This window comes from Rattus norvegicus, chromosome 6 (genome assembly GCF_021556685.1).
Source record: "Rattus norvegicus strain SHRSP/BbbUtx chromosome 6, alternate assembly SHRSP_T2T, whole genome shotgun sequence".
NCBI lineage: Eukaryota > Metazoa > Chordata > Mammalia > Rodentia > Muridae > Rattus > Rattus norvegicus.
Window position 1 is genome coordinate 97,586,394 of NC_141539.1, and position 27,181 is coordinate 97,613,574.

Consider the following 27,181-nt stretch of genomic DNA (forward strand, 5'->3'; position numbering starts at 1 on the left):
CTTATATTTAATCCTAAGAGTTTGTGCATTAAACTGCTGTAAGTCATGTGCTTTTTGGGCAAATGTAAGGGGCATAGAGAAGGCTCCCTGGGCCAAGGCCATGAGCCGGGTGAGGTGATAAACAGCATCATTAACATCGGCCAAGGGACCTGGCAATCCGATATGGGCTCAGATGTATGCCACAAAGAAGGGGCAGGAATGCTTCTGAATATACTTTTGTTAGGTGGTAAACATGTGGGCAGCATTGGTGGTAGGCCGAATAATAGGGGGATAAAAAAGGCAAGATATGAGCTATCTGTATATAGGTTAAAGTGTGCATCAGGCAGCACACAAAATACTGTGAGGATGCCTTGAAACTCTACCAGCTGAGCAGAATCTAAAGGGGTAGAGAACTGTTGTATTTGATCGTCAATGGAAAATGCGGCTTGTCCATTAGGGGAGCCATCTGTAAAGACAAGGTGGACTCCCAACATAGGGTGATCACATGTTACCTTTGGAAATACCACTGGGACTGTAATTTTGTGAAAAAAACTGTATCAAGTTATCTGAGGGGTAATGATTATCTACCTTACCCTGAAAGGCAATGCAGCTAATTGTCCTTTTGTATACATGTTGACTGAGCCAAGAGAACTGGGAGGGGCTGTAGGGTAAGAGTAAAGCATCGGGGGTCCCTTCTTAAGAGCTTATGGGACTGTTCTCTTCCAAAATGTATGATTTGTGCCACCAGCAAGGGATAGGTGGGAAGGACCCTAGTTGAGGAGGTGGTTAAATGTATCCAGTAAAGAGGATATTGCTGCCAAAAAACTGCTGTTGGGGAGAAGTTGGTAGGAAGGACATCATTGGAAAATGTCGAGAATACCAGTGAAAAATCACAAGGAGGAGCTTCCTGTTTCTCAAGATTGCTTAACTTTATGGTCTGCTAGTTCCTGGGAGAAGCTTCCTGCTTCTCAAGATTGTTCTATAAAGTTTTAATCTAACTTTATGGTCAGCTAGTTCCTGGGAGATAGTTGCGGAACCTGCTAATGTAATTACCATTCTATAGTCCTAGGAGAAGCTTCTTAGAACATACAATTCCAAGGCCTAACCAGTTTTTTTCTTCTACTCTGAACCTTTGCCTGGGGTGGCAGGTGCAACCTTAAAACTTCAACCTTTCATTCCCCACTTCTTCTAGTGGCTAGTTCTAATCATAGAACTAAATTAAAACATGATATTGCTGACATAACATCAAAATCTGAACAGTACTTACTCTTTCTCTAGTGAAGGTAGCTAGTTTATTTAATACACATGGACTTCTAATCAGAAACAGAAGCAAAATTAAGAATGGTCTCATAAGGGAAGATATCAGAGTAGTCATCCAAGGAGATCTACTAAATCAGCTCTCGAACCATCGTTGATGCATTTCTTGGTCTCTCTGTCTTTTGTCTAACCTTTTTCTAAGTTTACTCATGGAGTCTTTAATTACTCCTGAATGGTCTACATAGAAGCAACATTCTTCTTTTAGTGTAGCACACAGACTGCCTTTTTAAAGGAATATATGGTCTAATCTTCTCCTATTCTTAAGGACTACCTCTGAGAGGGAGGTTAAGGATTCTTGGAGGTCAGCTAAAAAGTCTTTTTTACTCTTTTTATATCTAAGTCAATGGTAGTTCTGAATTCTCCATAAGCCTTGTGTTGCTGGGCAAAAGAAGATGTCCTTGCAGCTGCCCTTGCAGCACCTACACTCAGCCTTAAGATAGCCCTAAGTAATTCTCAACTCTCTCTTGTGTCTTACTAAGTCTTTAGCATCAGGATTCCAATCTGGCCACTATCTGAACCTACACACAAAGGTTATGACTGCCTTTTAGAACTTCTAAACTTATACAGGTTGTGATCTCTGAGGCATAGTCCCAAGAAGTGTTAGGAGTACTAACATACGCAATGTTACATCATTTGCAATAGAAATCAAGCTTATCCCCACACCTATCCCGATGGAACCCAGGGCAAACATGAAATCTTTGTTTCTAAAGCACACTCCTCAAGTGAGCATTATAGATTTCCTGTGACAGCTCCTAACAAGCATCTCAAGCGGGATGATGAGAAAATAAGAAGAGAGTCCAGAAAATAGAGGTCCGCCAAAGAGGGCAAATAGCATTCAGTCACACAGAAAGATAATCAAAAGATTAACAGACAAAAAAAAACAAAAGTGTGCACAAAAACAAAAAACAAGCGGCTGCCACAAGATTGTCACAAAACCAAAGTGATTCAGATGGGAGCTTCCATGAGCTCACCAGAGACAGATGAAGGGGAGCGGATTCCACATCACTCCTCCTTCCCAACCAGAATCTTCGCATTGTCAAAGTCACAAGTGACACAAAACAAAGATCTAAGACACACAGAAAAAGACTACTCTGGAAATACAGATGGCTGGGAGGGTGGGTCTTTTCTCCAAACCAGGAGAATCACCGAATCCTCACTGGCACCCAGACAGGAATCTCCCAGGAGTCCCTGGGGTCCCACACCTCCTGGGAAGTCTCCCAGGGCAGCGCAATCGGTGAGCCACTGGCATGTCTACCGCTCACACTCTAGTATCTCCTGAGACACAAGCCTCCCTCTCAACCCAAGATGGGAGCAACTGAAAAACCAGAACTCCAGAACTCACGAGCAAATACAGACCCAGAGTAGCAAATACAGACCCAGAGTTTAGCCAGCAGAAAACACAAAGACACAAAGACACAGATGCTATCACCTAAATTGGAACAGCCTCAGATCCTTTTCCTTACAAGAAGTCATTTAAACACTTTCCAACCTTGTCCCAACTATAGGAGCTAATTTCTGGTCCTTCAATAATAAACTAAGGACAAGCTTCTGACACAAAGGCAAAAAAATTTAATGAGATCCTTTTTTCTTAACTCTTACTCCCCTTTCCCTGAGAGAAGCCATAAGGTCTTTGATAAAGACCACTTCCTTAGACATTTTTTGCCCATTGTCAATTAGACAGAAAACTCTTGCCTGCTATGTCTTTCTCTCATGAGCGGTGAGAGCACACAGCTATGAACCCCAGATCGGCGCAGCTACTTTCACTTTATCTGCGTCGGTTTCTGGACAAATACCCGGAGTCCTCAACTTCTTTTTCTGTCTGGTGAGGGTCCGTACCTGGAGCCGTACGTTGGGCACCACTTGCCCCCACTAGCGGGGACCCAGTTGTTCGTGGAGGTCGAGGGGGACCTATTCCTGTAGGAGAATGGTCGAGAAAGAGGAGGGAGAACAAGCAGTGTCCTTGTCAAGGTCTGTTTATTGAGTGGAATGTACAGCATTTAAAGCTCTGAAGCAGGAATAGAAGCTTAGGGCTGGGGGAGTACTGGGAAGTGCCCAAGGACATAAGGTGAATCATTAAACCGCAAGATATCCTCCTTAGACAATGAGGCAACAGTCTTCCGGGGACATGTTCTTTCTTTGAAAAGGTCAGGAATCTGCTCAGGGCAGGGCTCTAGCTTTGCCCAGTCTGACAGTCCGATCCCGGTCCCCAATAGTCTTAGATTAATGGGTTGTTCTGAAGGTGGAGCACTCAAGGGTATAGGGATTCCTGTCCCCAGGAGAAGTAGAAAGGTGGATAAGTTTCGCTTCAAGAAAGTGAGTCCTGAGCTAAGATGGAAGGCCAGGTAGGACATGATGGGAAGGAGCAGAGAAGAAAGTTTTCTGAAATGTACTCTCTCAGTCATTAAGTATAGAAGATAACGTTGCTTGCAATGTAAAACTTCTAGAACACCTAGACCAGTGGCGATTGAAGGTAAGTTGTCAGTTACGTGTGATGTTAGAATAATGCCTATGTATTTTTTGGTATTTATATTGTGAGCTGGGTCTGGAAGTTAGCAAAAGCTATCCTAAAGCATTTGAAGACTTGATATTTGCATGCAAGATGCACATAAACTACTGGAAACAAGTGAGTCACCTATACCATGTTATTCCTAAAACTTTCGATATATATTTTCCATAGCGTCCTTGAAGTATCCAGTCCCGGAATGGCACATACTGCCACACATATGCCCGAAGCAAGACAGGCTGATTAGCTATCCAAATGTCCTCCAGATCATTGGCCAGGGAGACAAGGATTAGCTGGACACAACGGCTTGTTTCCATCTTGAATAGCGGAATCTTAGGCAGTCTGGTCTAAAAAGGTTTGAAAGGAAAAGGATGTTGAAGATTTATCAAGCTTTTTTTCTTTTCTACAGAAATGATATGTTAAGAAGGAACCAGTGGGACACATGCAGTGTGGAGCTTTGCACTCATTACAAGTTTCTATAGGTGCTGATGCATGTCATAAATTTCGATGATGTCTCACCAAGCCTCATCAGAATCATACACAGACTAGTGGAGACTGTACTGGCTAGCAAAAAGATCAAAGGTCTTCATGTTCTTTGCCACAGCACCTAATAACTGTTAGCATTTGAAAAGCCATACGAGGGGCTGGAGAGATGGCTCAGCGGTTAGGAGCACTGACTGCCCTTCCAGAGGACCTGAGTTCAATTCCCAGCAACCACATGGTGGCTCACAACCATCTGTAATGGGATCTGATGCCCTCTTCTGGTGTGTCTGACAACCACAGTCTACTCATATAAATAAAAATAAATTTAAAAAAAAGAAAAGAAAAGAAAAGCCATACGAAAATCTCACAAAATGAAACCACACCCATCCGTGGTGATGAGGTAAAAGAAGATAAAAAAAGACTTTATTACCAGCTATAGAGTTCTTGTACAACAGTGGACAGGGTGGACAACTTGGCACTGATACTGTAGTGATTTTAGTAGCCTGATAAAAACTGGATACCGAGCATTGCCAGCTAATGGTCAGCTAATGGTAACAAGTCTAGCAAGAGTGGTTATGTGGCTAATTCATAAACACTTCTGACAGAAACACTCATCTGTATGATTCAAAACTGTGGGATTAATAGTAAACCATTCCAACTATTTTCCAGTTAAAAATGTTTACCTCCGTGAAGTCTCCAGTAAAAGCATTCTGGAAAATATTCGAATGCACAGGTCCTGGGCAAATCATAGACAATGTTATACCTGGATAGTCAAAAAGTTCAGTTCGAAGTACATCAAAAAACCCCTAATAGGCAATAAAAGAAGAAAGAAAAATTAGAGGTCTCATTTCATCCCAGTTCCTCCTGATTAGAGGAACTGTATTCTAAAATGCTTGAGTGAAGGACGGCGCATGTGCACACATGAAGGACATGGACCATAACATAAACACAGAGGCAACCCAAGCAGGGTCTCTCAACTGTAGCCAGATTCCAGGGGCTCAATGGACACTAGCAGTAGCTTCTGCCATTAATGCTTCCGTGCTAGGCAAGCAACAAGCAAGAACCTCTTATCTCTGAAGAGCCCTGTATACCCCTCCTTGTCTTGTCCTCACTACCCCATTGTACAAAATGCATGTTTACAGAGGATCCCTGGTAGCAGTGGAGATGCATCTTCATTCCCCAGATAGATAAAAAGAGAAATTTTTTAAAAATGGGGAAAAGGCAAAAGGCAAAAGAAAAAACAAACAAACAAACCAGGAATGGGAACTGATGAGAATTGGTTCTAATGTTTGGTCTTAATTTGACTCCCAAAAGCCTCGTTTCCAGATGTTTAGGGTCTCTGCCCCTAACTGACTTTACTCAGAGGCAGATGGATAAGATTTAAGAGCTGCAGGAAAGAAACCATCCAGCAACATAGGTGGAAAGGAAAAGCGGCCCTATGGCGGCACTGCCTAGAAGGTAACAGGGCTTCAAAGATAAACTTCAGATTTAGAATGTTAGGTAAGCCAGGAATACCAGAGGGGAGTGTGTGCTAGCTGTGGGGAGGTTTAGAAGTGCCCAACCATTGAGCTAGTCAAGGCATATTAAAATTACTGTCTGTCTGTCTGTCTGTCTGTCTGTCTGTCTGTGATTAGTGAATCCAGAGCTCTTGGGTGGGTGCAGCACATGTGTGACCCACCAGGATCCAAAATGGATTAACAATTCACCACTACACAGAACTTTACAAAAACTACCATAGACATTCATTTTTCAACTTATATTGCCATTTTTTCTGGTGAATTAGGTTTATGAAGTAAATTTAGGTTGATGACTAGCACATAGCTAGTAATGAATACAATGGGATTGCCTTCTGTTGGACTTGTAAAAGAAGTTAGACTGGGAATGAACCCACTATTATTATTTTGCTATATGGACATAGTATCAAGTTGCCCTCTGAATTTGTATCTCTTTAGAGCTGAAGAGAAAGTTCAGTGGTTAAGAAAGTTCTGGAAGTTCGGTCCCCAGCTCCAAAAAAAAAAAAAAAGAACCAAAAAAAAAAGAAAAAAAAAGAAAAAAAGAAAAAAAAGAAAGTTCTGGAAGTGGTTCACTCTTCCAGAAGATCCTGGTGGGATTCTCAGAATCCACATGGGGCCTTACAACCACCTATAATTTCAGTCCCAAAGGATCTAACATCCTCTTTTGTCCTATGTAAGGACCAAGCACACACCTGGTGTGTAGACATGCAATCAAGTAAAACACACCCATAATATTTGTACATATATGTGTGTATGTGTATATATGCATGCACAAACACACACATACACACCAGGCTAGCCTTGAACAATATCTGCCTCCCAATTGCTGGGATTAAAAACATGTGCCTTGTTAATAAAGATGAAAAAAAAAAAAAAAAAAAAAACCATGTGCCACCACCTCCCACTGTTAGTGTCACCATTAAGCCAACCTAAGAATTCATGTTATTCTGATGTTCATTAGTCATAAGATAAAACTGAGCAGGCTTTTCTCCTAGCCTTTGCCTTAATTTTCTTTTTTCCATTAAGCCAGAACGAACAGAGTCCATGTTTCCTCAGGAGCCCAGAACCAATCATCAAGTACTCTAAAATATAGAATGAGAGCAGAGAATAAAGGGTAAACTTGAAATTTGTCTTGAAAATCTAGCAATGGGCTAAGGCAAAAGACAATATATACTTGCTAGAGCAAAAATAAATCTGTCTCCTCAGGATTCATCTCATGCAGGTGCACAATACAAAAAGAAATCTATTGAATAAGTAATAAGCATGCATGGCTCTAATATTTTTAGTCACTGGTGCTGTACTCAAAGTTCTTGTCTTTCTGTAGCCCCACATTATCCCTTAGTCCCCTCCACCTCATTCACTGATGGACACATCCCCCATGCACACTGCAGTCAAAGCTAACAAAATTGAGTTGAAGCAGCCTTACCCGAAGAGCTAATTTGCTGGCAGCGTACCCACTGCAAAGGGGGCGGGGTACAATTCCCACAAGGCTTTTCATGACAACAATCTTTCCTTGATTTCTCTCCATCATATGAGGTAGAACACACTTGGTCAATGACACTGTCCCTAAGTAGTTCACCTCTATTAGCACCTTGAAGATATCCATGTTGGTATTTTCAACAAGGGAAGCATGGGCTACTCCACCGTTGTTGACCAGAATGTCAATCTAATGAAATAAAATCCGACAGAAGATTATTTAGAGATGATTTATGAATGGAATTCTTAGTGGTAAGTGGTTATGTTGTTAAATGAATGAATCAGTACAGCAATGTTACATTTCTAAAATCAACAATAAGAGGATAAAATCAATTCAGGTGTAGGGATATATGCCTTGAATCCTAGCACTTGGGAGGAAGAGGCAAGCAGATCTTTGAGTTCAAGGCCAGTAAGGTCTACATGATGTGTTCCAGGACAGTCAGAGCTAGATAGTGAAGTCCTATCTTGAAACAATACAAAACACAACCAAACAAAAGAAGGAGATGAAAATCAGTAGAATTCTCCTATTCAGTTTGAGTAATATTTCACAAAATACACCAAAATGCATAAACTTCAAAGCTGTGGTGAAATTTTGGCCCTTTTACCTACAATAGGAATTAGGAGTTTAAAAGGTTTTTAAAAAAAAATACAAAAAAAAAAAAAACTTAGTGGCCTAAAGTCCAAGACCCAGAGATCAAGAGCTTGATGGGTGTAATGGTCCTGACCCACTAATGGCATCCCATGTGAATCACTTTGAATGAGTCACCACAGGTAAGACTCTCTTTGGCAATTTTAACCAAACTGGAGAAAGCGATACAATGCAAATCGTATCAACAAAAATGGTTACTTACTCTCCCAAACTCCTGGAGAACAGTTTTGGTAGCAATGTCATGGGAACTGGTGTCAGCCAGGTCAAGAGGCAAAACCAGGATGTCTTTTTCTTTTAGGTTGCCATTCTCTGAGTTAAGACACATCAGCACATTAGTGAGAAAGCCACGCTACAAGACAATCAAACTATTTCCTGCTCTAATAAAGACTATTCCTGTACCTTTCAAAAGACATGGAGAGACATAGTGGGACTGGTAAAAAGAACTCTGGCAAAATCGAAATTATTCTACAACAAAACAAAACAAACCACAAACACAAAAGATACTCAAAAACAAAGAAAAAAACAAGAAACAAAACAAACCTACAAAAAACCCACAGCTCATTTAGAAGCAGGGTTACGTTTCTTTTGCAGTATGCTCACAAATTATCACTACTATCCTTTGTTTTTAATTTGGTCTGGCAACTGAACCCAGGATTTCATACCAGCTAAGAAGTGCTTTACTACAATGCTAAATCCCCATCTCCACCCAGCCCTTAGCTGTTCTTTCATACAGTTCCAGAATCAGTGAGTTTCATTTAGATCAGGCAGAGTTCAGAGCCCCACTGCCAGACTATATGTAAAGCAGACACTAGGAGGCAAATTTTATTATTATTTTGCAGAAATAGAGATTGGACTTTTGGTCTCACCTGTGCTAGGCATGCGCTCTACCCTAGCTACCTCCGAGCCTTCAATGAAGTGATTTGTAAACCCTAGAGACTAGGTTGCCTAAACAGACACCAATCAGTGCTGTTTCCTTCCCCCAAACCCCACCCTAGGCAGGAGATGCCTCCCACAAATATAGTCACTCCAAGGTGTGCTGATTATCTGGTGAGTCTATGTGGCCTGAGACCAGCCCCATGCTCACATACTGCAAAGCTGTAAGTGGCCATCAGGTGCCCCTGGTACAAAAAGAAGAAAAGCTCCCAGAGAAAGAAAACTGCTAGATAATTGCAACATGACTTGTCTGTGGTCAAAAACAGACTCCTGGATAAGAAAGATAAGAAACCCAAACTTCAGGACTCTGTCCCTCCCCAGTACCTAGCCGTCTAATCTTTAGATGCCAAGGAAAGAGATAACACCACTCCAACTCCCTTCCTTCCACAGGGGATTCTTTTTCTTTTCACTGTATTTTTAGCATTTTTATACTTTCTTTTCTCAAAAATAGGCATTTACAACATTCTTTGGGTTCCCCTTCTTATATTTACCTAATCTGCTGCTCATGGGCAGTTCTCTACTGTACTAACCTATACTGAAAGACCCCAGCTTAGCAGCAGTAACGCCATTTTGCAAGGCTGTACTTAAGATGACTGGTTCAGGGAAAGGTTAGAACACTGAGTACACAGCGGCTGCCAAGCAGGATGTGTTTGGTTGAAGGCCTGGCAACAGGACGACTGAGGTTGAGCACCTGACAATGAGAAAAGCCCCGGGAGAGGTCTCACACCCTGGTGGGGGGGGGGCCGAGTCAGCCGTTATGTTCCAAGAAGGTAGCTAAGAAACTTGCCCCCGGGCTGAACCCTTGGGGGGCCGAGTCAGTCCTTATGTTTCAGGAAGGTAGCTAGGAAACTTGCCCCCGGGCTAAACCCTTGGGGGGCCGAGTCAGTCCTTATGTTTCAGGAAGGTAGCTAGGAAACTTGCCCCCGGGCTAAACCCTTGCCACATTAGAATCCACCAATTATATCCCTGTAACCATGCATCTGCTTCTGTATGCTTGCTTCTGCTCCCCAAAATCCTATAAAAAGCCCATCCTTGGTTCCGTGGGGCGCGCCAGTCCCCCGAGTGACTGAAGCGCCCACAGGTGCCTGTGCCTGTGTATCCCGACAATAAACCAAATCCTCTTGCTGATTGCATCCTGTGCTGTCTCGGTCTGGTCTTTAGAGTTGGAGGGTCTCCATCCCGAGGGAAAGTTCTCCCTGAGAGCTTTTCATTTGGTGCGTTGGCCGGGAAAGGAGATCCTCCACCCAGGGACCACTGACCACCCACTGGGAGGTAAGCCGGCCGGCGTCTGTCTGATTCTGTCTCATTCTGCCTTATTCGGTCTGTTCTGTGAGCGCTCAGCCGGGTCTGTTCTGTGAGCGCTCAGCCGGGTCTGTTCTGTGGGCGCTCAGCCGGGTCTGTTCTGTGAGCGCTCAGCCAGGTTCTGTGAGCGCTCAGCCAGGTCTGTTCTGTGAGCGCTCAGCCAGGTCTGTTCTGTGAGCGCTCAGCCGGGTCTGTTCTGTGAGCGCTCAGCCGGGTCTGTTCTGTGGGCGCTCAGCCGGGTCTGTTCTGTGGGCGCTCAGCCGGGTCTGTTCTGTGAGCGCTCAGCCAGGTTCTGTGAGCGCTCAGCCAGGTCCTGTGAGCGCTCAGCCAGGTCTGTTCTGTGAGCGCTCAGCCAGGTCTGTTCTGTGAGCGCTCAGCCAGGTCTGTTCTGTGAGCGCTCAGCCAGGTCTGTTCCGTGAGCGCTCAGCCAGGTTGTTTGGAATTTGGGCGGGACGAAGAAGGAGCTGACGAGCTCGGACTTCTCGCCCCGCAGCCCTGAAAGACGTTCCAAGGGTGTTAGGGCCCAACTTTTCGGGGCCCAATCTGGGACTCTGGTTAGAGGAGAAAGATCCGGACTAACGGCACCTCTGTCTGTATTTTTGGCTTTCAGAGGGCCCCGGACCTTTGCCACCTCCATCTGACTTTTTGCTTTCAGTTTGGTACCAAAGCCGTGCAGCACGCCTGTCTGTTGTTTGTTTGACTGTTGGTGTTGTTTGTTTTCTCTGTGTTCTAATCTTCCTTAGAACTAACATGGGACAGTCCCTAACAACGCCCCTAAGTCTCACTCTTGATCATTGGAAAGACGTCCACGACCGGGCACACAACCAGTCCGTCGAGGTTAAAAAAGGAAAACGGCAGACTCTCTGCACATCCGAGTGGCCCACTTTCGGAGCGAGATGGCCAGTGAATGACACATTTAATAAGATCATTATTTTACAGGTTAAAGATCGGGTCGTCCACGGACATCCTGACCAGGTTCCTTATATTATCACTTGAGAGAGTCTCGCCTTAAAACCCCCCTCCTGGGCAGAACCCTTCGTGGACCCGAATTGGCCTCCCCTCAACCCCCAGCCTGTCCCCTCGGCCCCGCCCGGTCCGCCGGCCACGTCTTCCTCTCTCTACCTTTGTGAAATCAGAGCCTTCTAAGAAACCTGTCCTCCCGGCAGACCCAAACTCCCCTCTCATAGATCTTCTCTCTGACAGGCCCGGCTAAAACGGAGGAGGCAGAGCCGCCGGCCAGATCAGTTGCTGGGCCACAGTCTGATAAGGGTTTCTCCCCTGTCGCAGGGAGATTGCGCAATAAGCGCGAGGTGATGCCAGATACAACCTCCCAGGCTTTCCCACTTAGACAGGGAACCGGTGGCCAGACCCAATACTGGCCGTTTTCAGCAGCTGACATTTACAATTGGAAACAAAACAACCCTTCTTTCTCCAAAGATCCGGTGGCACTCACCGACCTAATAGAATCTGTTTTACTTACCCACCAGCCTACTTGGGATGACTGCCAACAGCTCTTACAGGCCCTCTTAACCTCAGAAAAAAAACAAAGAGTGTTCCTAGAGGCCAGAAAGCATGTTCTGGGAGATGATGGGCGTCCCACCCAGCTGCCTGAGGACCAAACTGGGATTTTAATACAGTAAGGGACACCTACGCCTTTATCGCCAGTTGCTTCTAGCGGGTCTCCGAGGGGCTATACGACGCCCTACTAATTTGGCTCAGGTAAAACAGGTATTACAGGAAGCAGGGGAAACTCCCTCCGCCTTTCTAGAGAGACTTAAGGAGGCCTACCGTATGTACACTCCCTATGACCCAGATGACCCAGGACAAATGACGAGTGTCTCTATGTCCTTCATCTGGCAGGCTGCTCCAGATATCAGGACTAAGTTACAGAGGTTAAAAAATTTGCAGGGCTATACATTACAGGATTTACTTAAAGAAGCTGAAAAGATTTTTAATAAGAGAGAGATAAAAAAAGAAACTAAGAATTGAGTCGAATCTTGGCCGCCGTAGTTCAGGGCCAAGAAAGGAAGGGAGATAGGGGGGGAGCTCGAAAGGGGCTGAAGCTGGATAAAGATCAATGTGCCTATTGCAAAGAGAAAGGGCACTGGGCCAGAGAGTGCCCCAAGAAGCCTGGCGGACCCCAAAAGCCTCGACCACGAACCTCCCTCTTGGCTCTAGATAAAGATTAGGGAGGTCAGGGCCAGGAGCCCCCCCCCCCTGAGCCCAGGGTAACGCTTAAAGTTGGGGGGCAGCCGGTTACTTTCCTGGTAGACACAGGAGCCCAGCATTCAGTCCTCACCCAAGCTTCAGGACAACTCAGCGACCGGACGGCCTGGGTACAAAGAGCTACTGGTGAGAAACAATACCGATGGACTATGGACCGCCGGGTTCAGCTGGCTACCGGTAAGGTGACCCATTCCTTCTTACATGTTCCGGACTACCCGTACCCTCTGCTGGGCCGTGACCTGCTCACCAAACTAAAAGCACAAATTCATTTTGAGGAAGGAGGGGCCCAAATAACTGGCCCCCACGGAACTCCCCTTCAAGTTCTAACCCTACAATTAAAAGATGAATATAGACTATATGAACCGGGACAGGACAAGCCACAATCCCTAGAAATAGACACTTGGGTCACGAATTTTCCACTGGCTTGGGCAGAGACTGGTGGGATGGGGTTGGCGCTCCAACAGCCCCCCTTAATTATACAGTTAAAGGCCACTACAACTCCAGTCTCCATAAAACAATACCCCCTGTCACATGAAGCTTATCAAGGTATAAGGCCTCACATTACAAGGCTTCTGGATCAAGGCATCCTAGTCCCCTGGCGGTCGCCTTGGAATATGCCTCTTCTGCCTGTTAAGAAACCCGGCACTGGAGATTATAGGCCAATACAAGACTTGAGAAAGGTCAACAAGAGGAAATTGGACCCTGTGGCCTCCGGCTGGCCACCGTGCCTAAGGATGGTGGCTGCTATTGCTGTCCTGATCAAGGATGCTGGAAAATTGACTTTGGGACAGCCACTCACCATCCTAGCACCCCACGCAGTGGAGGCCTTGGTAAAGCAGCCCCCAGACCGCTGGCTCTCTAATTCTCACACCAAGCCTTGTTACTGGATGCAGAACGGGTTCAGTTTGGGCCCATAGTCGCCCTCAATCCTGCCACCTTGCTTCCTCTACCAGAGGAGACAAAACAGCATGACTGCCTACAAATCCTCACAGAAGTACATGGAACCAGGCCGGACCTATCGGACCAGCCTCTTCAGAATGCTGACCACACATGGTACACGGATGACAACAGCTTCTTGGCAGAGGGAGAGCGAAAGGCTGGAGCTGCGGTCACTACGGAGGACAAAGTGATTTGGGCGAAAGCCCTGCCTGCTGGTACCTCCGCACAACGGGCTGAACTCATCGCCTTGACTCAGGCGCTCAAGATGACAAAAGGTAAGAGGCTAAACAGCCGTTATGCCTTTGCCACGGCACACATCCACGGGGAGATCTACCGGAGGCGGGGGCTGCTCACATCTGAGGGTAAAGATATTAAAAATAAGGCTAAAATTCTGGCCCTCTTAGAAGCCCTATTCTTGCCCAAAAGACTGAGTATTGTACATTGTCCAGGACACCAGAAAGGGCACAACCCAGAGGCACAAAGAAACCGGCTGGCCGATGCCACGGCGCGAGAAGCGGCCATGAACAAACAAATCTTGCCCTTAAATAGCCCAGACCAACCCATGCCCCCACCAGTGGGACAAACCAGTTGGGTTTATGCCCATGAGGACATAGAGCTCCTAAAAAAATGGGGGCCATCTACCACCCTCAACTAAAACAGTGGGTCTACAAAGGACTTTTGAATTGATCTCCTTTTTACATAAATTAACCCATTTGGGGTTTAAGAAGATGAAAACCTTACTAGATCGGGAAGAGATAAATCTGTGTTTTTTGAATCGGGACAAAGCGATACAAAAGGTGACTGAGAGTTGCAAAGCGTGCGCTCAGGTTAACCCGGGAAGGACCATGATTGGACAAGGAGTTCGTCCTAGGGGACACCGTCCCGACATCCATTGGGAAATTGATTTTACTGAAATTAAACCAGGTATATATGGATACAAGTATCTCCTAGTGTTTGTAGACACCTTCTCAGGATGGGTCGAAGCCTTCCCCACAAAACACGAGACTACAAAAATGGTCACCAAGAAGCTCCTCGAGGAAATCTTTCCCAGGTATGGCATGCCTCAAGCGTTGGGGTCGGACAATGGGCCCGCTTTCGTCTCCCAAGTAAGTCAGTTGGTGGCCAAATTGCTGGGGATTGATTGGAAATTACATTGTGCCTATAGACCCCAGAGTTCAGGTCAGGTAGAACGCATGAATAGAACAATTAAGGAGACTTTATCCAAACTTACGTTTGCAACTGGCTCAAAGGATTGGGTGGCCCTCCTTCCCCTAGTTCTATATCGGGCCCGGAATACCCCGGGCCCCCATGGTCTAACTCCTTTTAAAATAATGTATGAAGCACCACCCCCATTTGTCCATTTCTTTGATTCAAACATTGCTGATTTTGCTGACAGCCCTTCTCTGAGGGCCCATTTACAGGCCCTACAGATTGTGCAGAGAGACGTCTGGAGACCTTTGGCCGCTGCTTACCAGGACAAGCTTGAGCATCCGGTGGTGCCACACCCGTTCCAGATTGGAGACACCGTGTGGGTGCACAGACACCAGACCAAGAATCTCGAGCCACGGTGAAAAGGACCCTACACCGTCCTCCTTAGATCCACGCACCACACGTCAAGGCAGTCCGGTCTGAGGAATTGACTAATCACAACACTACACCCCAGACATGGAGAGTTCAGCGCACTCCAAACCCCTTAAAGTTAAAACTCCTACGTGGCTCCTCCTAGCCCTTTTGTGGCCTAGAGTCAGTGGGGAAATAAGCCCCCACCAGACAGAAATTTCTTGACCAAGTCGAGTGAAAGATTTCACTCAAAGTTAACAAAAAAAAAATGGGGGAATGAAAGACCCCAGCTTAGCAGCAGTAACGCCATTTTGCAAGGCTGTACTTAAGATGACTGGTTCAGGGAAAGGTTAGAACACTGAGTACACAGCGGCTGCCAAGCAGGATGTGTTTGGTTGAAGGCCTGGCAACAGGACGACTGAGGTTGAGCACCTGACAATGAGAAAAGCCCCGGGAGAGGTCCCACACCCTGGTGGGGGGGGGCCGAGTCAGCCGTTATGTTCCAAGAAGGTAGCTAAGAAACTTGCCCCCGGGCTGAACCCTTGGGGGGCCGAGTCAGCCGTTATGTTCCAAGAAGGTAGCTAAGAAACTTGCCCCCGGGCTGAACCCTTGGGGGGCCGAGTCAGTCCTTATGTTTCAGGAAGGTAGCTAGGAAACTTGCCCCCGGGCTAAACCCTTGGGGGGCCGAGTCAGTCCTTATGTTTCAGGAAGGTAGCTAGGAAACTTGCCCCCGGGCTAAACCCTTGCCACATTAGAATCCACCAATTATATCCCTGTAACCATGCATCTGCTTCTGTATGCTTGCTTCTGCTCCCCAAAATCCTATAAAAAGCCCATCCTTGGTTCCGTGGGGCGCGCCAGTCCCCCGAGTGACTGAAGCGCCCGCAGGTGCCTGTGCCTGTGTATCCCGACAATAAACCAAATCCTCTTGCTGATTGCATCCTGTGGTGTCTCGGTCTGGTCTTTGAAGTTGGAGGGTCTCCATCCCGAGGGAAAGTTTCCCTGAGAGCTTTTCAATACAATATTAGCAACAGAGAAAGGAAAGGCAGCAGCATGCTGCAGAATTCAGCAAGGAGACTGAGATGAAATGCTGACAAAGCCAAACGGAATGAATGTCAGTTAACAGCATTCTCCATAGACCAGCTCAAATAGAAGAAAAAGCCTGAGGGCTGAAAGCAAAGATGGGAGGAGTGGGGGGGGAGAAACCTGGATATTCGGTCACACTGTGAACACTAGAAAAACAAGTGGCCACAGTTCAGGCCTGGCACACACCTTTAATCCACGCCCTTTCTGTTGACTGAAAAGAGGATTCAATAAGGTCAACTGAAGGATGCTAGAGGCTTTCCCCCAGCCTTACACCCACCAGCCTCAAGGCAAGGCCAGACCAGGTTCTAGCTTCCTGTCTCTAATCGAGGCTACGCCAAGTACCATTCTCCACTCACAGGAACATTCTTGAGTAGAAAAGTCTCAGAACTTACTGACTGATGCTTGTTAGCTAGTGAAATTTAAAGGTCAATATGATTAATTTGAACTGTAATTTGTTGAGGTAGCCTGTGCTCCTAAATAGTATAAAAACTGCTTGTAACAGTCAGCCTGGATCACCTTCTAGTCACCTGCCTTGAGGAAGGTCTTTCCTGAGGCACCAGAACATAAACCTCTTGCTTTTACATCTATCTACATCTCAGTGTCTCACTCAGGGCCTTCTCAAAGTACCACTAACTGAGGGTCGGGGATCTTACAAAGTTAGCTGTGGGGGAAAGTCAGATGCTAGTTTTCTCTGTCTCTCTGAGCTAGCAGGTTTTCACCCCAACATCTGGTTCCTGAGTCTTTGGTAAAATAAAACAATTGAGATTTTGATAAAAAAAAAACAATGTAGGGGGTAAAGTACCACCAAAACTTAAAAGGAAGAAATTGAAAGAAGAGAGAGAGAGAGAGAGAGAGAGAGAGAGAGAGAGAGAGAGAGAGAGAGACAGAGACAGAGACAGAGAGACAGAGAGAAAGAAAGAAAGAAAGAAAGAAAGAAAGAAAGAAAGAAAGAAGTCTGAAAAAAGCACTACCACAACAATCAAAACATGATCAAGAGATCAAACCTAAGAATTTTTAGGGGATGACTTGTGCTGTGGTGGCCTATGTCTTTAATCCCAGCACTTGGGAGGCAGAGGCAGGTGAATTTCTGAGTTCAAGGCCAGACTAGTCTATACATTGAGATCCAGGACAGTCGAGGCTACACAGAAAAACGCTGTCTTGAAACACTGAAGGGCAGGGTAAGGGGGGTATACTATAAATCAGTTAGAAGCTGAGAAGGCCAGTAACGGACGGTAGGTAGAAACTTCTTCCCCTAGACCAAGAACTCCAGACAGTAAATAAGGAGAGGTGCAGTCCTTAAGAGGATTCCTACCTAAAGACATTGAGACATAATCATTTCTTTGTATTTCTGATCACCAGAGGAACAACTGAATTGGATGATTCTGGAATTTTTAAAATAAAATAAGAAACACTTAAAAAAAGAAAAAGCCAGCAAGTACACAGACTGGGAGAGGAATGTGTTCTTTGCCTTTGAGGGCAAAGACAAGTAAGAACTCGACTAAAAATCCAACATGCTTGTACCTGTGACCACACAGAGAAATGGGAGCCAGGAGTCCTTACAGCTCAGAATTGCTGACAGTCTTATTAATCAGGCCTTACAGGTCTCTGCGGTGGAGAACCAAGGGCCATTTCAAAAAGGTATAAAACTAAAACACAAGTGGCATCATGAAGAGAGCCTGTGACTGCTGAGATGGGGCAAAGACTCTTGTATCTTTTATATTCCTGGGTAAATGTAGTCAGCAAAGCAAAAGATAACAGAAGAATAGCAGACAGAGATTACACATGCCAGAGCAGAGTCATGTGTGTGTGTGTGTGTGTGTGTGTGTGTGTGTGTGTGTACACAAACAGAGAGACAGAGATTTAAGACTATATAAATGTTAAACAGCTCCTGAAGCGTCTATTAAGTGAATGTGACAAGATTAGAACTATGTGAATGTAGAAAGTATTGCCTTCAGTTCATTTTTTAAACCTTATTTCATTCCTTTCATTTTATACCTCTGAACACAACACAAGCATTCACATGCACGCATGCATACACACAACACACACACAAACGTGCACACGCGTGCATGCGCACCACCCATAACTTTAATATATGACATAAGGAAAAATGAATTCATTCCTAACTACATTTTGTAGGGAGCAGCACATATAGATAAAGACGGCGCTGACATCTAGTGGTCGTTTGTGGTATACAACCATTACAGCGAGTGTCCTTGGCATTCCTCTGGCATCTACAAGGCCAGGGTGATACTCATGCTAATGAGGTATTTCATGCTCTACCAATCTCCAGAGGACAAGTTTACAGCCACAGCCTGTCTTGTATATAAGGCTGCTGCCTTTGTTCCTCGGGGTCCCTCATATCAAAAATGAGGTGTTCCTGCAATAAAGGCTGTTGAGAAGAATCCAATGGTGTTGCGTCTTCCTTGCTGGACGAGGTGGGCGTTACAACATTTCCTTAGTTGTGCCCATAAGGCCCTCTTCTAAAGCAAAGACCTGAGCCATTTGATCATTAAAGTCCACAAGCACCAGCTTACTCGCCCTTCAATATGAAAAGCTGGTATAAAAACAATAATGGAAGGCTGGCTGGAAAGAAGAAAAAGCCAAGCAAGCACGTCTGCTTAAAAGATGACTGAAGGGGGAGACAGGAGGGAAAGAGAGAAGCCATGGCAGGACAATGGAGGTTGACATAAAGATCTTGCTCAGTGTATTTACAGGTTGTTATCAATGTTCTTAAGGGATGGATGGTACAGGCTTTGTATATTTAAGTGGGCAATTAATATCTTATCAATTGGGTCGAAGATTACTGTGTTGTGTGTTCTTTTATGTGAGGGTTTGAGTGTAAGAAAGTGTGCAGCGGCTGGAGTCACTGGGCCACCGAGGCAGAGTTGAAATGTGTTTCCGCAGAGATATCTAGCAGATATCTTGAGACACTGCAGAGCGGACCCAGAGAAGTAAAAGACAACAATATATATATATATATATATATATATATATATATATATATATATATATTCTATTTTTACAACAACAGATGGCGAACTAATGTGATGGGTAAGAATTCACAGGTAATCCTAATAGTTGAGAGAAAGTTTTATTTTCTAAGTAAGAGGAAGCCAGAACCACATTAGTCAAGTGATATCTGAAGGGTGGGAATTCAAACAAAGAAACAGGGAAGTAACCTGGGCTTGCAGACTGTAGGTCCCCTGCTGTATGATAAGTAATGGCAGCTCAGAGAGTTAGAGATTAAAAGCTGCTTTTTAAAGAAAGTTGTTTAGAAAGTCTTTCAGGATACTCATATTCTTTTTAACGTGGGCTCCATGGGAATTTTGGGTTGAAATCCTAGTTACACAAGCTACTTCTTGTAATATTAAAAGGTGATTAAGTTTGTTTTTAGAAAGAATAGAGTAAAGAGATCACCTGAATCATGTGGGGATTTTCATCTATGGTTCGGAACTTAGATAGGGAAAAGTTGGTAACTAACTCCAAGTAGAGAGTTGTGATAAATGTCTGTAACACCAGAGACAGTGAATGCAGACATATATTATAGAAGTTATTAAGGTATAAGGAAAATCTGTGGCTCCGGGTAGAGAGCTTAACAGATGAATATATTTAGGGCTAAAGTCCTGGTTTGATATGTTACATATTGATATTGGAATTGATAGAAGGTATTTGGTTTGTTTTATGAATTATCCCGCTAAAGGTCATATGGCTCATTGATGCTGACTAGCGAGGGTTTGTGGTTACTATTGATATTTATCACAACAGGTAGGTCAGATTATCTTAACAAGAATTTTGGGTTAATTTCCTGATATCACAGAGTACAAAAGCCTATCAGGCCCATTGTTTAGCTTACTTTTTAAAAAAAAACTGTTTAATTTCATAATGGGTGTGACTTTGAGTTTTATGGTTATATTATTACTCTGGGAGAGAGTACAAGACACAAGCTTTTCTGGTTACAGACTAAGGAACACAGTATTTTGGGAGAAAATTTTGTCTGTGTTTGTAAAAAGTGTGATTAGGCTCTGGAAACCTCACAGAGTCATACTGATCAGATTTGATAGTGGTAGACTGACTGAAAAATTGATTCCGGAGAATCAGACAAGATATCTTGATTCTAAACTTTTGTCTTGAGAGTTGTATTTTGCAGAATGTGCTTACTTGGATTCCTGATCTCAAGAACTTTCACCTGGGTCCAATCAGGACACATTGGATACAGCATTTGCTTCATTCTTCCTATCCCGTTACCCCCAAGGATATCTCAACCTCCATGTACAGCTTGAAGAAGTTAGGGAGGAGTCATTGTCCCAATTCCCTGAACTTTCAGGGGGCTGGAAGTGCTTATTCTAAAGTTGTTTTTATGAGGAACTTAAAATTGGTTGTAATTTAATACGGAGGAATTAGCTAGATTGAGTTGTACAGTCATAATCTCATTTGGTAACTAAGATAAAATCATATCTTTGTTTTAATATAGAATTTATTTGTTAAAAGAGTTTAAAAGTATTTCTACTGATACTGAAAGAATAAAGATTTTAAACTATCCACTACTGACCCTGCTGTGAGGACAAGTGCACCTCACAGCAAAGAATAACATAACATGTTTTGGGGATGTAGCCTGGCTATAGCCACCACAAACCATCTGGCTTCGATAAGGCCTGACTCAACAGTCCAGAGAAAAACAAGAACTAGGGTCAGCTTGCCCCAGAAGCAGGGTGACCTAGAATTGAACTGAGCCTATGTTGCAAACCAATAAAATTGCTTTGTGTGACTGTTGCCAACTGCCTATGTAATTTTCCCTATAAATACCTTCCCCTAATTGGACTCGGGGTCGACTCTACTGTCTCCTGTGTGAAATACATGTCATCCTCAGAGCTCTTGACAAAATTGGCCTTAGAGACTGGCACGGGAGACTGGACTGTCCTCCTTCCTTTTGCTCTGTTCTATGTATGGAACACTCCTGACCCTTTTGTCCTAACACCTTATTAGATTATATATGGGAGCCACAACCCCCCATCGAATCGGGTGGGGGGGGGTGCGGGGGGGCCCTCCCCTGAGGCTCTTCCTAAAACCCTGTTTGTTCATTTACAGGCTTTAGAAACAGTCCGAAGTGGAATTTGGAGCCAAGTGAAGGACGCCTACAAGACAGGAAGTCCAGGGAGTCCAGGGTGCCTCACCCATTCCCAGCGGGAGATGCAGACCTGGTCTGGCGACAACAGGCTGAGAACTTAGAACCTCACTGGAAAGGACCCTATCTAGTACTGTTAACCACTCCCACTGTTCTTAAGGTAAATGGTATTGCTGCATGGGTCCATGTCTCCCTTTTGAAGATAGCACCAGATGTTCTCAGAAATGAATGGAAGTTAGGAAAGACTGCTAATCCTCTTAAGCTTCGACTCTGTTGTAAGCGCTTATAATCCCCATATCCCCCAGAAACTGATTTGGCAAGTTTCCTGCCAGACCTGGAAGGTAATATGGTCCATCTCCAAGGTGACCCCTCCATACACATGGTGGCCCGCTCTCACCCCTGACTTTTGTAAGTTGGTAGCTTGGCTGGACACCTGGGACATTCCTGACACAGATCCTCAGAGTATGACCTTAGAAGTTCCAAAGAGATTTCACCTGGGGGCAAGTTCGGATGTGGAAGTCCAGAAGCAAGGTGCAAATTGGGGAGACTAAGGTTTTACATTAGCCCCTGAGATGGCTGAGACCAGGCTAACATCTGGCATTGTGGGGGCTTAGAAAGTTTACACTGTTCTTCTTGGGGAGGTGAGACTAATTTCCACGCTCCTAGGACCCTTAGTTATTCCCTTGTTACTTTTGACATTTGAACCCTGTATTTTTAATAAGTTAATAGCCTTTATTAGAGAAAGAGTTAGTGCACTGCAGATTTTCATGCTTCACCAACAATATCATGACTCAGAAGCCCTTAGGGGAAAAATTGAAGAAGGCCCTGAGTTCTAAGATTAGAACTAGTCACAAGCAGAAGTGGGAAATGAAAGAATAAAAATTTTAAACTATCCCCCACTGACCCTGTGGTGAGGACAAGTGCACCTTACAGCAAAGAATAACATAACATGTTTTGGGGATGTAGCCTGGCTATAGCCACCACAAACCATCTGGCCTCGATAAGGCCTGACCCAACAGTCCGGATTAAAATGAGAATTAGGGTTAGCTTGCTCCAGAAGCAGGGTGGCCTAGAGTTGAACTGAGCCCAAGTTGCAAACCAATAAAATTGCTTTGTGTGACTGTTGCCAACTACCTATGTAATTTTCCCTATAAATACCTTCCCCTAATTGGACTCGGGGTCAATTCCTCCGTCTCCTGTGTGAGATACGTGTCATCCCCAGAGCTCTGGTTCCTCAAATACACCTCTTCTTCATTACATCAAGACTGGTTTCTCGTGAGTTCGTAGGGGTTTTGTCATCATGAGATTTGAGTGGGGGTCTTCCCCACCCTGGTGGTCTTTCAATATCATTACAAACTTCTGAGTTGAATACACATGTGAGTTAAGGGCCAAATAGCAGACATATTGTTGACTTTGTGAGAGTACTTTCAAGATATTTTTAAGATACAAAGACAACAGTACAGATTGTCTTATATAGGTAGATGGTTTTAAAAATGTCAGCAATCCACAAAATTTGAGACATAAAGTTATTTATCTTTTGTTGAGACATATCTGCTCCTAACAGTTCCTCTTTGGCAGATTTAACTAAGAATTTGAACATCTCTACCTCCAGATGAGACAATACTTTGTGGCTAGGCAGTCACTAGACAAAACTGCCTGTTTCATCTGCAGACTAATACTGTCCAGAAAAGGACAAATTATGCAGAATAGTTGACTGATAAATTCTGCCAAGATGGGGTGATCAGTCTTTCAAAATCTGCATGTCAAGAGTCTGTTAGTTGATTTTGGGCCAGAAGGCTGAAGACTTGTGTTCACATTTTGCTAACAGGGACTTCGATAGTCGAGATTTGTCTCTACAACCTCTCAGTTCTGGAAGCTGTGTTAGGCTTCCTTTGTGTGTAGATATTTGGTCATTCTCAGATTTCTGATGGGGTTGAAGACTGATTATAGTCTCATAGCTTATCAAGCTATTTAATTCTGAATATATGTATTTTATTGGATAGTTATCAGATAGTATACAAGCTAGCCAAGATATAATATAGATTTTCAGCCTTTCTTTAGCTGGAATGGATAACTGAATATTCTGTTTAACTGATATAGTGATGGACTGGGTGTTGAGTATATCATATATTTTATAAATTGTAGAATGGTAATAATTGTACTCAATTTATATATAAGTGAAAAGGCTTTATAGCTGGACAAAAAAGGGGAAAGGTTGTGGTTTGCCCTGGAGTAATGTATTTTGACGCTAATTACACTGCCCCAAGGACAGCTGCCTAGTCAAGTACTCAGGAATCATGTGAGTTCATCAAAACCTCCCCATTGAATTTGTAAAATACAAGTGAGGGGCAGGTACAAGATAGAGGAAGGCCTGTCTTTGGAGAAGAAGGAAGGATGGGTGGGAGAAAAGTTTGAATGAAGAGGAGACTGGAATGAAAAGGAAGGGAGACTAGAGGGAGAGAGAGAAGAAATGGCAGGACAATGGAGGCTGATGTAACAATCTCGCTCTGTGTATTTATAGGTTGTTATCAATATTCTTAATGAATGGATGGTACTGGGCTTTGTATGTTTAAGTGGGCAATTATATGTTATCAATTGGATCTTTAAAAAAAGGTGACAGAAAAGGAAATCTGGGCAGTACGCATGCGCGAAGCTCCGGAGCCAGTGCGAACTGCGCAGGACAATCCCTCCTTCCCTCACTTGCGAAGCTGCACTAAGTCTGGACTCTCACTGCTAGGAAGCACGGCTGTTGCTAGGAGTTGACTCACCCAGGCATCTTCTCTTCACCCGCTCCAGCTCCTGCCCCCTTCGGGCTGACAGCACCAGACAGACCCCCAGTTTAGATAACTGGAAAGCCAGCTCCTCACCAATGCCGCTTGATGCTCCAGTAATCCACACCACCTTGTCAGCCAGTGCCTGTTCTGTGGAGGAAGGAGGAGACTTGGCTGGGATTGTGATGCTCAGACATCACGGAGAAGCGAAACAGCAGTGGGATGTGGTGGCACACACTTGGGATCCCAGCACCCAGGAGGCAAAAGCAGGTGAATCTCTGGGAGTTCAAGGCCCAGTCTGATCTACACAATGAATTCCAGAATAGCTAGAGGCATGTAGAGAAACTGATTCAAACAACAAAATAAGAGAAAAAGACTAAATAATCATTTAGCCATGTCGTTAAATATGAAAAACCTACCATGTGAAATTTAATATTTCAAATCTCCTAAGACTTCTTAAAAAGGAAAATGGTTCCCACCCATCCAATATTTTGAATATTTCATAATTCTGGTAAAATCTCCAGCCTTGATTCTAACTTGAATGGTTTCATTCTAAGACTTTATTTATCTATGTGTTTGATAAAGAAAGTTAAAGCTTCTAAATATAAACTAATTGCCTGGATTCAACTTTCTTACCCTTGAAACGGGAGATTCAGATTAAGTAACGGGTCCCTTCCAGTTTTGTTTCTCTGTGCACTGGCTGCCAAGATTGCACAAGTTATGCCCTAAAAATGACACACTAAAAAGTAAGATTTTGGTCTGTAGGGGTGAGTTTTGCAGGGAGGCAGGGAGACAAAAATATGTTATCAGTTTCATCATGCCCTGCCACTACCCCAGACAATTTCACCCACTCAGCATGAATAACGTTGTCTTCTGAGCTATCACTTCTAAGAAAAAGTCACCACAAACTTTGGGTACTTGTCTTAAGAGACCAGGAAAATATGACTGAGATCATTAGGACCCAAAATCTACTGTGAGCCTGCCATGCACTTACTGACTATGACTCCCCTGTTTTTGAAGGAGCACTTGAAAGAGTCAGAATTGGGGTCAGTCTGAGGCCAGTGGGAAAATTCCACCACAAACCTCTGCACACAGAAAGACCCCTCCCTTCTAGTAGGAGTAGAGGTAGTTTAGTTCCTAGAGGAGCTACAAGCTAAACTGTTGAACAAAGCCACCTGTAACTCCCCATCTGACCCACTCGGAAAGTCCTGGAATGGTTAGTGGACCACAAGGTCATTTCACCCCACTGATAGTACCCTGCCTAGTTACCATTGCTTGAATTCTGCTCCAACTGTCTGCAAGGTATATAACTGCCTGTTAGAGTCTGCTCAAGGTTGTCTCCGCTTGAAGTGGATGACCCGGACATGTCAGAATGATCAAACTTCTCTTGCCTTTGCATCGATTACCACCTCTGTGGGTCTCATTTAAGAGGTCCTGGAAGAAATTCAATTCGGACCTCACACACTGACAATGTCTGCTTCTAAATTTTGGCTAAATTAAAGATCAGAGGGTGTGAAATGCTAGTTCTTCAAAGGAGAAGCAAGACTAAGACCAAAAGGCACTAGGCAGACTACCCACTAGAGCACAAAAATCACGTTACCTCAGAGAGAACACCTGGGGATTTTGTGATGTTGAGCTTCTAGGCCAATGAGTAGTCAAAAGTTGGATTGTCTAAGATTCTACTTCAAAACCTCTCAGAGTGAAATCAGCCAGATAAACACTTTTGGTGGGAAGAGGCACCTTAGCATGGCACAGAGCACACTGTTCAACACGGGATTTTTGTCTTAGCTCTCTGGGGTTCCAGTGATGCAAGGTCTTAAAGATGCTCTCTTAGGAGTGCTTTGGCAACCAACTGCTAGAAATGTTTCCCAGCCAAGAGGTGAAAACTTCTCATTTTTATACCTGGACTGGCTGTAAGACTGCCTGTTCCCATTATCCAGTCTCTTCCTCCCTAACCCTTAACCCTAGGAAAGGCTCAGGCTGGATCACTGAGGCTTCAACAACCAGTGGCAGTCAAGGAGGATCTAAGCCAGCAGAGATCAGGACTCCCACTTGCAGCTGAATGTCACAGAAGATTCTCACCAGGACACTGGCCCATCCAAGCAGCCCGCAGCAGTGTCAGGTCACTATCCAGCCACAGGAAGCTCAGCAGCCCCAAGACTAGCAGCAGCAGGGCACACAACGCCAGCATCCAGAACTCAAAGCCCATCATAGCTAGGAAAAGACAGCTACAGCTCTGGAGCCTGCTGGTGCCAGGGCTAAAATATGTAGCCCTGGGCTCTGGCTCCACCCAGGTGCAGGCAAGTGAGGAGTGCCAGGTGCTCTCTGCCAAGTGCTGTCCCTCCTAGGTACTTTGAAATGAGGTATGCTGGTTCCGATAGAACAAAGACACTGACTGGACTTCAAAAAAAAATGTTGCAATAGGAATAAAAAATAAACAAAGCTGGAGAGATGGCTCAGTGGTTAAGAGCACTAACTTCCAGAGGTGCTGAGTTCAAGTCCCAGCATCCACATGATAGCTCACGACGATCTATAATGCAATCTGATGCCTTTTCTGGTGTGTCTGAAGACAGCTACAGCATATTTATGTAGAATAATAAACAAACCAATAAATAAATGAATGAATAAACAAATATTTTTTAAAGTTTTTTGTGCGCTCTTACTCTTTGTCCCCGCCAGCGGGGACCCAGTTATTCAGGGTCCCGAAGAGGCTTTCTACCTGTGGGCCAAAATGGGGGTGAAGAGAAGAAGGAGACCAAGCAAGATTCTGTTGTCAAGGTCTTGTTTATTGGGATGAACATTGCAGCTTTTAAGGCTTTCAGGTAGGGGGAGTGACCTTTGTGAAACATGAAGGAGGGGGAGATGAGGATATAGACAGTGATAGCTGGAGGCAAAGAAGTCAGGCGATGAGGTCAGGTGGTGGAGACACTGGGTGTTGACTGAGGAGATAACTGGTATCTGCTCGAGCTGAGGCATCCCTTGAATGTTATACTCCTGTGCCGTAAATTCATGGGAGAGGCTTTATCCAACAATCTTAAGACTTATGGCAGTCATCTTCGGGGTGAGTCTCTGTGGCCAAACAGCCCAGAGTCACTTTGAACCATGCAGTCAAAAAGCGGCTAGGCCCAAATCCAATATAGCTCCATGCAACTCTTGCCTTGCTCTCCAACCTCTGTCCTCTCCCCCCTCTCTCCAACTACTCTACTTCTCTTCTCTTCTATATCCCCTCCCCTCCGCTCCCCCTAATACCTCTTGACTCACATCCACATGCCCTGAAAAAACTCTATTCTAGAGAGAGAGAGAGAGTTGTTTTGCAGG

At 44.6% G+C, this 27,181-nt stretch overlaps 1 protein-coding gene and 1 long non-coding RNA gene across 5 annotated transcripts; one reads left to right on the top strand and one right to left on the bottom strand.

The window, feature by feature from the left end:
- Window positions 1-3,251: 3,251 nt before the first annotated feature.
- Dhrs7l1 (dehydrogenase/reductase (SDR family) member 7-like 1) lies at window positions 3,252-26,183 on the bottom strand. 4 transcript variants are annotated; one of them, XM_087552733.1, is made up of 6 exons: window positions 12,456-12,608; window positions 11,637-11,681; window positions 8,124-8,230; window positions 7,223-7,462; window positions 4,966-5,088; window positions 3,252-4,146 (listed from the first exon to the last, which is right to left on the bottom strand). In XM_087552733.1, the coding sequence occupies exons 4-6, from the start codon at window positions 7,400-7,402 to the stop codon at window positions 3,925-3,927; spliced, it is 525 nt and encodes a 174-aa protein (XP_087408859.1). In that variant the 5' UTR covers window positions 7,403-7,462; window positions 8,124-8,230; window positions 11,637-11,681; window positions 12,456-12,608; the 3' UTR covers window positions 3,252-3,924. The 4 variants fall into 4 exon arrangements, with proteins under 4 accessions (XP_087408859.1, XP_087408861.1, XP_087408862.1 ...); XM_087552735.1 differs by having other exon boundaries at window positions 11,637-11,687; window positions 12,456-12,538; XM_087552736.1 differs by having other exon boundaries at window positions 11,637-11,687; window positions 12,417-12,474.
- LOC148005307 (uncharacterized) lies at window positions 20,792-26,072 on the top strand. The gene is made up of 3 exons (XR_015623118.1): window positions 20,792-20,911; window positions 21,056-21,252; window positions 23,706-26,072. It is a non-coding gene; the product is annotated as an uncharacterized LOC148005307 (long non-coding RNA).
- Window positions 26,184-27,181: the final 998 nt, after the last annotated feature.